Source organism: Nicotiana sylvestris, unplaced genomic scaffold (genome assembly GCF_000393655.2).
Source record: "Nicotiana sylvestris unplaced genomic scaffold, ASM39365v2 Un00086, whole genome shotgun sequence".
NCBI classification, from domain to species: Eukaryota; Viridiplantae; Streptophyta; class Magnoliopsida; order Solanales; family Solanaceae; genus Nicotiana; species Nicotiana sylvestris.
The window spans coordinates 13,082-23,811 of NW_027184422.1; the positions used below are offsets into that span (position 1 = coordinate 13,082).

Consider the following 10,730-nt stretch of genomic DNA (forward strand, 5'->3'; position numbering starts at 1 on the left):
TTGGTACATAGCAAGTTAAAGCCTTCATACAGTATTTGTTGACGATACATGTCAATAAACACATGTGTTGTAAGTGGTTTTTCAAATGGAAGTTCTATGAAAATGCGTGCATATCTACCCCTGGTCGTGGCAGAAGTACAAGTGTCAGCTTTTAGTAGTGTATCGATTTTGGATCCCACCCTTTGGAGAATTTCAAGATCATAAAATTCAGTAGGTAATTCAGGCAATTTGATCCAGATAGCGGAGTATGTTAGTTGGGCATTTGAAGCAATGAATTTGGGGTCCCATTTGCGAACAGAGAGGAAGTGATTAAAGATAAACCAATACGTCCTTCATGCAGTGGTTTAGTCATATTTTCCTCTTTTTGAAACTTAATGAGGAATAAGTCTGAGCCCAAATCGATGAGCGGTAGGTCTTCAGATGGCCGCCATAGTGTTTTAAGTTTCGCACGTAAAGTTTGGTGACTCACTTTAAGTTCCGACGGTGGTGAGTTAGGACGGCCGGTTGCCATGAGTGGTGTGGGGTGTTTACTGAGTGGGGAAGATGTTTAGCTGGGGCGAAGCTCATTCATAACAATGTAAGTGATAAATAAATTCTATTTCTACAAAATTACTAACCTAAATTTTATAAAGGACTACGTAATTATATAGTATATTTTTACAGAAAAATTGTTGTGTTCGTGGAAACTGTTTGATTAACTTTTAGACCATCCAGTCAATTTAACTCTAAACTGACCAAAATAAATACTACATTAATAATTGAAATTTATGGCGCAACAATGACATTAGCTTTTATAAATAAAGTAATAGGAATTTGATAGTTCCAGGAAACAACTCTACTCTACTCTACTCCCTTATTTTGTAATATGGCTATTTAAATAATAGTAATATTCAGTTGACGAAAAAGAATAAAGTAATATACTTTAAATAGACCCCAGACGCCAAGAATGAATGAAAAGGCTGCTAGCTAGTGTAAAGTCTAGTAAGGCAACTGGGAAATGATTAGGTGCTTTTGATCAATTACATTAACTAGTCTCTCACCACTATATATACTTGTCCCTTAATTCTCTTCCATTTAATTAAGTCAACAACTGAGAGTTCCTTTCCTTCTTCCTTAAAATAACAAAAACAATACTCTCATCTTTTATTAGCAATGGCCTCAGCAGCAGTAGCCAACTATGAAGAAGAGATTGTTCGCCCCGTCGCCGACTTCTCCCCTAGTTTGTGGGGTGATCAGTTCCTTTCATTCTCCATTGACAATCAGGTTTGTTCTTGTAAGCAAGGTTAATTTTATTGAACAACATTAGTTTTTCTAATTTCATTTTTTAAAATACATTATAAATAGGTTGCTGAAAAGTATGCTCAAGAGATTGAAGCATTGAAGGAACAGACAAGGAGTATGTTGTTAGCAACAGGAAGAAAATTGGCTGACACATTGAATTTGATAGACACTATTGAACGCCTTGGCATATCCTACCACTTTGAGAAAGAAATTGATGATATTTTGGATCAGATTTACAACCAAAACTCAAACTGCAACGATTTGTGCACTTCTGCACTTCAATTTCGATTGCTCAGGCAACATGGTTTCAACATCTCTCCTGGTAAGTTCATCATGAAACACACCTTTAATATTGTTGTTAAAATTATTATCCATTTATTGAAAGAAGGTTAACTAATCTTGAGCTTTCTTTCTTGAAATACCAGAAATTTTCAGCAAATTCCAAGACGAAAATGGCAAATTCAAGGAATCTCTTGCTAGTGATGTCTTAGGATTATTGAACTTGTATGAAGCTTCACATGTAAGGACTCATGCTGACGATATCTTAGAAGACGCACTTGCTTTCTCCACTATCCATCTTGAATCTGCAGTTCCACATTTGAAATCTCCGCTTAGGGAGCAAGTGACACATGCCCTTGAGCAATGTTTGCACAAGGGCGTTCCTAGAGTAGAGACCCGATTTTTCATCTCATCAATCTATGAGAAGGAACAATCAAAAAATGATGTGTTACTTCGATTTGCCAAATTGGATTACAACTTGCTCCAAATGTTGCACAAACAAGAACTTGCCGAAGTATCAAGGTACGATATATAAAAACGATGTGGACCCTTTTTTGATTGATCATATCTCAAGTATTGATGTTAATTTATTATGTTGCAGGTGGTGGAAAGATTTGGATTTCGTAACAACACTTCCATATGCTAGAGATCGAGTGGTTGAATGCTACTTTTGGGCATTAGGAGTTTATTTTGAGCCTCAATACTCTCAAGCTCGCGTCATACTCGTTAAGACCATATCAATGATTTCGATTGTCGATGACACCTTTGATGCTTATGGTACAGTTAAAGAACTTGAGGCATACACAGATGCCATACAAAGGTATGAACTTCATCAGTTCACTTATTCTTTGATAGTGAATGTCGTTGTGAAAAGAATAAGACGAACTTCTACTCATTATAGTTGTGCTCTTTCAAAATGCATGAGTTCACCTTAATTTTGTCATCCTACAGATGGGATATCAACGAAATTGATCGGCTTCCTGATTACATGAAAATCAGTTATAAAGCTATTCTAGATCTTTACACGGATTATGAAAAGGAATTGTCTAGTGCTGGAAGATCTCATATTGTCTGCCATGCAATAGAAAGGGTATGTTTGTGCTATGTTTTTTTCCTTAATTCATTTCTCACTTTGTTTTACCTTGTGTACGTCGTTTAGTGATCAAAAACTTGATACAATTCAATCAAATTTTCTAACACTTGAACATATATATTTTGTATTCGCAGATGAAAGAAGTAGTAAGAAATTATAATGTCGAGTCAACATGGTTTATTGAAGGATATATGCCACCTGTTTCTGAATACCTAAGCAATGCACTAGCAACTACTACATATTACTACCTCGCGACAACATCGTATTTGGGCATGAAGTCCGTTACAGAGCAGGATTTTGAGTGGTTGTCAAAGAATCCTAAAATTCTTGAAGCTAGTGTGATAATATGCCGAGTTATTGATGATACAGCCACGTATGAGGTATGAAATGTATCTCAAGAAATTATATGATATTTAGACAAACAAAATGTTGCGACAACAATTGAGGCAATATAAAAGCTAACCCGGCCCCTAATCTATCTGCCTTTCAGGTTGAGAAAAGTAGGGGACAAATTGCAACAGGAATTGAGTGCTGCATGAGAGATTATGGCATATCAACAAAAGATGCAATGGCTAAATTTCAAGGAATGGCTGAAGCAGCATGGAAGGATATTAATGAAGGATTTCTTAGGCCCACTCCTGTATCTACGGAGATTTTATCTCGTATTCTAAATCTTGCTCGTATTGTTGAGGTTACATATATACACAATCTAGATGGATATACTCATCCGGAGAAAGTCTTGAAACCTCACATTATTGCCCTGCTTGTGGACTCCATCGAAGTTTGAGCTGCCAATTGTTGCTCATCTTAAAGAAACTTCATTCTTCTGTGTTGAGAAAGTAGTTATATATGTTTTTTTAAATTGTATAATTAAGTTGTTAGGAAGCTGGTTTTGCGATTGTGCAGTGGACTTCCTAACTAGGACCTCCTTGTAAGAAGTAATCTTCAAGTGTTATGAATTCACTTGCATTGCGGAGAAATCTTGTTATATGAAGCATGTTATGGGAGTCTCTTGTGACCTATTTTTTAGTGTATGAAGTAATCTGAGCCTTTTGCTCGTCCTTCCTTAATTAGTATTTCTTTTTATCATACTTGATCTCACAAAAGGTACATATATTGTATCCTTTAAATTAAAAGAAAATTCTAACAATAATACGACAAATTGCATAAAGTCATTGTGGGGTTGAGATATAAAATATTAAATAGATCATAATAAGTCAAAACACTAGATAATAAAATTCAGATTGCATTCAATATATATATATATATATATATATATATATATATATATATATATATATATCTTGAATAACAAATTTCGATGGGAAAAGAATTATTCATGTAAAATATATTATATATTACAAGAATTATACAATTTAGAAAGGAACAGAACCAGCTCAATGGAGAGCATACTGTTATTTTCAGTCAATTGTATATAACCATTTAATACTAAAATTTCAAACACACTACACGTGTTCATGCAACTTGAATAGAAAATTTTGATGGGAAAAGAACTACTCATGCAGCATACACATGTAATGCCAGACTATTCACTAAAATAAATTAAAACAAACCCAACTCAGATGAAGAGTGTACCGTTAATTTATGTCAAGTGAACGACATAATTAATATCTCTAGTTCTATTGATCCAACATATATACTCAGATGGAGAGTAAGTACATGATATCACTCACTAGTATTTCACCTAATTAGCTTACAATAAATTTATCCGATATGGAGGAAGACCTAAAGTTAACGGGTAAATTTATTACTCACTTAAAATTAATAGTAGAAGACCATAGAAATATATTTCTATCACCACTTAATCATGATTGCCTTTTAATTACAAAATTGATTCAACCTTTAAATTCAGATAGAGAGTCAATACAGGTAATCAATAACTAGTAACTTTACCGATTGGGTACATAATAAATTAAATTTATGTGATATGGAGGAAGACTAAAGTCAACATGTAAATTTATTATCTCACTATAATTAAAAGTGGAGACCATACGGTTTAACTGCTATCACCACTTGATCACAACTACGAAATTTTTTCTAATGATTAAGTTCCATAATTCAAAAAAATGCTCAAACCCATCTAAACAGTCTTAAAACGCTAAAATTAACGTTTTTCACCGCACAGCAGTGAGTATCGAACTGGGCTGTTTCTCATAAACCTGCCAAATTTTAGCTCAATCGGAGACCGTTATAATCACAATCTCCAAAACTGCGACCAAATTTGGGAAATTGCCATTTTAAGCACTTTTAAAAATTTAAAATACGGAAAAGGGCCAAAAATAGCCTTAAACTATCGGAAATAGATCACTTTTATCCTCCGTTAGTTTTAGGTATAAAAAAGGTCCTTGCCGTTAGTTTTTTTGGCTCACTCTTACCCTTCACACTAATAGACGTCCAACTTGGACCGAAAATAACATAAAAATAATATACTTGCTGAGGTGGATGCTTATTTGGACAAATTTCTCAATTTTTATCCGTTTCCTTCCTTCCTCGTAAACCTGATAACTAGTGGAGATACTTTAAACAAGATACCTACCACAACATCCAAGAAATCACTTCATCATCTTTCAAAATACTTACATACCTAAATATTACTTCTGCTTTTTTTTTTTTTTATCTTTGATTGCTAAAGAGAAACCTATTGCAAACCGCTTTATTGTGATGACCTGATAGGTCATCTAGTGTTTTAGAACCTAATTCTATATTTCGAAGCCTCAAATACCTTATTTTAGTCTTCCTTAATTTGCATGCACAGTCTGGGTATTTTTCCGAAAAGCTTTTACGTTAAAAACTGATAAAATATGAAAATTTTGCCTTAAAAATCTATTTGAGTTGACTTCGGTCAACGTTTTGAGCAAACAGATATGGATTCGTGTTTTGACAGTCATGGTGGATCCGTATCATGATTTGAGACTTGGACGTATGTCCGGAATCGAATTGGGAGGTCCCTAGCTCGAGTTATGAATATTTGTTGAAAATTAAAAGTCTGAAAGTTTAATGGTTTTTAAGAATCGATTGATGTTTGGCCTTGTATATATCGGGTCCGTATTTTGGTTTCGGAGTCTAGTACAGGTCCAATATAATATTTATGACTTGTCTGTGAAATTTGGTGAGAAATGGAGTTAGTTTGACGTGATTCGGACGTCCGGTTGTGAAAATAGAAGTTTTAAAGCTTTCTTGAAAATTTCATTCGATTTGGTGTTCAATTCGTAATTCTAGGTGTTATTTTGGCGATTTGATCCTGTGAGCAAATTCGTATGATGTTGTAAGACTTGTGTGCATGTTTGGTTTGGAGCCCCCAGGGCTCAGGTGAGTTTCAGATAGGCTACGAAGTGTTTGAACTTAGAAAAACCAGCAGTTGATGCACCAGATATGCAGACTTCGCATTTGCGAAGAGGCAATTTTGCGAAGTTTTTGATCGCATTTACGATCCTTGCAGTTTGCATTTGCGAACACTGGGTCGCATTTGCGAGGTCAGCAAGTTCAGCCAATCTTCGCATTTGCGAAGTCTTTTTCGCATTTGCGGGGTTCTCAAATTGTCGAAAATGCGACACCTGCAACTGATCAAAACTTAAGTTAGACGAGATTTTTCCCCCATTCATCAAATTTTCAAATCCTAAAACCCTAGAGGCGATTTTTCCAAGACCATTCTTTCCCCAAAACATTGGTAAGCGATTCTAATTTATTTTCTTTCAATCTTTCATTACATTTCGCAAATCTTCAACATAAAATCTAGGATTTTCCCGGTGGAAATTGGGGGTTTGGGTAGAATTAGAGATTTTTGAGAAATTAGAATTTAGAACTCAAATTGAGGCTGGATTCCAAGACTAATTACATAACCATTCTTGGGGATGAATGGGTAAATGAATTTTGATTCGAACCTCGAATTTTGACCAAATGGTCCCGGGATCGATTTTTAACTTTTTGGGGGAAAGTTTGGGAATTCTAAATTTATACGTTCTAATTGATTCCTTTAGCAATATTTGATACAATTGAGTCAATTGTGGTTTGATACGAGTGGTTTGGAGGCGAATTCTAGGGGGAAAGGCCTCGGTAGAGCTTTGAATTGACTGCAGAGTGAGGTAAGTGCCTTGGTTAACCTTGACTTGAGGGAATTAGAAACCCTCAGACTATGTGCTATGTGAATTTCATGTGAGCGGCGTATATGCGAGGTGATGAGTGCTTATACGCTACCGAATTATCTGTTTTTCCTGATTTTCCGCTTTTACTTAATTGCTTCCTTCTTTGTCTTAACTGTTAAATGCTCTAAATATTTTCCCTGCTTAACTGCTACTTGTTAATTAATGTCTTCTCCTATTCATTAGGTTAGCTCTTTTTTATAGTTTCACGAATCCCTGCTAGTTGTTAAATTTGACTTGCTTGTAGCTTTTAATTGTAAATTGCTGGATTGGTCTCGCTGCGCAGTATTACTTATGTAGATTCTTATATTGTTCAAGGTTTCCATTTTGGTTCAGTTTGACATTTATTTATCGTAAAGGTTTGGTGGTTTGAATTGTTAACTTGACAGTGTACATTGAGTGTTTGATTGGTGGGATCGGGTTGCACGCCGTAACAGGTGTAATAAGGGTGGAATGATATGGTGGAATAAGGGTGGATATATACCATATGGTAGGATTGGGTTGTACGTCGTAACATGTGGAATAAGGGTGGATTGATATGGTGGAATAAGGGTGAATATGATACTGATATTGATATATGGAGGGATCAGGTTACGCGCCACAATAAATTTACATATATGTTTTCTATTATTGATGTTATTTCGGTGAAATAAGGGAGGATTTGTGTTGTCTGGTGGGATCGGGTTGCGCGCCGCAACAACATATATGTTTCCATTTCTTGAGCTGTGTCGGTTTTCCGGTATTTGCATTTGAATTGTAAGAGATTGGTAATTCTGGACTACGTTGGTTTATTCTTGAGGCTGTGGTTATCTTTTTCAGTTGACTGTTAGATTCTGTTCCGTATTTTTATTATTCTGTCATTATTATATATATTGCGTACAGGTTATAGTGTAGGTGACCCGCGTTAGCCTCGTCACTACTATGTCGAGGTTAGGTTTGGCACTTACCAATATATGGGTTCTGTTGTACTGATACTACACTCTGCACATTGTGCAGATTTTATAGTCGGTCCTAACAACAGTTATTACCGTGCTCGGATTGGATATTTGCAGAGACTTGAGGTATGACTATTTAGTTCCAGCAACTCCTGGAGTCCCCATCCTCTTTCTATTTAGCTATATATTTTTATACAAACAACTTTCTATTTACTTCAGCCCTTATATGTATTACTCTAGAAGCTCGTACACTTGTGACACCAGGTTCGGGGATTTGTAATAGATGTTTGGATGGTTTAGCTTCCACATATTTCACTTAGAATATTTCAGGTACTTCAGTTCTTTAAGGGTGGATTGATATGGTGGAATAAGGGTGAATATGATACTGATATTGATATATGGAGGGATCATTTCCATTACTTGAGCTGTGTCGGTTTTCCGGTATTTGCATTTGAATTGTAAGAGATTGGTAATTCTGGACTACGTTGGTTTATTCTTGAGGTTGTAGTTATCATTTTCAGTTGTGACACCAGGTTCGGGGATTTGTAATAGATGTTTGGCTGGTCTAGCTTCCACATATTTCACTTAGAATATTTATGTTACTACAGTTCTTTATTAATGTTATTAATTAAACTGTTAAAAGAAGTAAATTGTTCTAACGTTGGCTTGCCTAGCAAGTGAAATGTTAGGTACCATCACGGTCCCGACGGTAAAAATTTTGAGTCGAGATATGCATCATATAGATTGGTAAGATATGTGAAAAGTGAACGAGGATTAGGCATTCTTATGAGCGCAGATGGTGATATGACTTTGAGGGCATACTCTGATGCAGACTAGGCAAGTTGCCCAAACTCAAGAAAATCAGTAACCGGTTACTTAGTGAAGTTTGGAGAATGTCTAGTTTCGTGGAAGTCAAAGAAGCAGAATACAGTAGCAAGGAGTTCAGCAGAATCAGAATATAGGAGTATTGTACTAACAATCTCTGAATTGATCCGGCTACTGGGAGTATTCAAGGAGCTGGGAGTTGAACCTTCTACCCCAATTCAGTTGTTCATTAACAGTAAAGCAGCGATGCATATAGCTAGTAATTCAGTGTTTCATGAGCGAACCAAACACATAGAAATTGATTGCCTTTTTATAAGGGAAAAGGTACAAGAAGGATTAATTCACCCTGTGTATGTCCCAACAGAAGAACATGCGACAAACTTGTTGACCAAAGGACTTGGGAGTGTACAACATCACCACCTGATGTCCAAGCTAGGTGTTTTGAACATTTTCACAACACCTAGCTTGAAAGGGGGCGTTGAGATGGTTAGAATGACATCTGGTGAAAACTGTGAAGGTGAATGCTTAGAGGGTGACATAAGTGGTTCGGTGACAGCTGTGCATTGTAGCTTACTTAGTTAGTGGAATATGTGTTAAGTTTATATATATTCATGTGTGTAGTGTTTTAGGCAATTTAGCTAATGCAATCACTCTCATTCTTCTGCAATTGAGCTTTGATTACTTCCAGAACTTTCTTCTTCTCTCTTCGATACGATCTGAGCTTCAATACTACACACTTCAATGGTGGAAATTAACACGACTCGCCCGTTTACCACCCCTAGGCGTATCTTGGAGCAGTTTCATAGGGCACGTGAACCCATGTTCCCCTCCCTAGATCATATGTAGTAATGTTATATTTTTTTTAAAAATATTTAAATATATGTGTGTGCACCCAAGCTCAAAGTATCATATCGTGCAATGGTTATCGGATGTACCTCTCTAAGTGGATTATTAGTTCAAATCTCATGTCAATCTTGTTGAATTTTTATATAACTTGGCGCCCACGGGAGATAGACATGTTAGGTGTCACTTTTTGCGTATTAATTAAGTACTTCTTCTTTTTCTTTCTTTCTTTCTTTGATTTATTTTTTTAAAATTTTACACTTTAAAATTCCTATTGTTCTTTTGTTACCGTAAAATTTTATATGACTAAACGAAATATGTATATTAAAACTAGTAGCAGTAGATGAAGTAGCATATAGTCAATGGATTCAACTAATCCCAACATTTTCAGCGGGGAGTATAGAATATATATATTGATATAGATGTAAGAAAATTACTATATAAATATTAATATTGAACTTATAATTCCAAAAGTATATTGGGTGTAATTGTAAAACTAAAAGTTGAACCCCTAAAATTTATATTCTAGATTCACCGCTTCGTAATAGTGCACCCATCTTTAAAAAATCCTGGATCCGCCATGACTACCAGTGCCTTTATCTTAAATTTTTGTGCTAAAAATTAAGCTTTCTTTCCCAAATTACTGCATTTCATTTGGCAGAAAATGCTAATCTCAAGGCCAAGATTGAAGACGTCAACAGCACTCATGCTGACTTGTCCAAGGTACTCTCATTAGAGTGATATGCTTCTATAGGAATTGATAATCACGTACTTATCCATTCTTGACGTTCATTGCTTCATTACAGGAGCTTCAGTCAGTTCAAGGTCAACTTATATCTGGGAGATCAACATGTGCTAAACTGGAGGTTATACTTCTGACACTTCTTTCCTTTTTGAACTTAAATTCTAATTCTCCCCCCCATATCCTATATCAGTGTTGTCAAAGGCTAATATAAGGCGCACTTAAGCCTTAAAGCTCAGGGAGGGCACTTCCCTTCACTTAAGCTGCGCTTCAGTGTAGGCAAGGCACCAAGACGTGCCCCTTACTGACCACGAGTTCTATCTTGAATGGAGCAATGCTAGACTATATTAGTCTTTTGAGGAAAACAATATAAAAGAATTTGTTACTTTTCTCTTGAATGACATGTATATTTTCATTTTTTTTGCATTGCGCCTTTTTTTAACTAAATCCCACGCTTCAATTGCGCTATGCGCTTAAAGCCCCAATTGACCTAGAGTGCTTTTTAGAGCTCTTCACCTTTGACAATACTGTCCAATATCAGAGCAATCAAATCAATTATGTCTCAATTCAAA

General features: G+C 35.7%; 1 protein-coding gene across 1 annotated transcript; it reads left to right on the top strand.

Moving 5' to 3' along the window:
• Window positions 1-1,068: 1,068 nt before the first annotated feature.
• On the top strand, window positions 1,069-3,675 carry LOC104222282 (5-epi-aristolochene synthase 3). The gene is made up of 7 exons (XM_070165709.1): window positions 1,069-1,263; window positions 1,345-1,603; window positions 1,707-2,082; window positions 2,162-2,380; window positions 2,512-2,650; window positions 2,788-3,033; window positions 3,144-3,675. The coding sequence occupies exons 1-7, from the start codon at window positions 1,153-1,155 to the stop codon at window positions 3,438-3,440; spliced, it is 1,647 nt and encodes a 548-aa protein (XP_070021810.1). The 5' UTR covers window positions 1,069-1,152; the 3' UTR covers window positions 3,441-3,675.
• The last annotated feature ends 7,055 nt before the right edge of the window (window positions 3,676-10,730 follow it).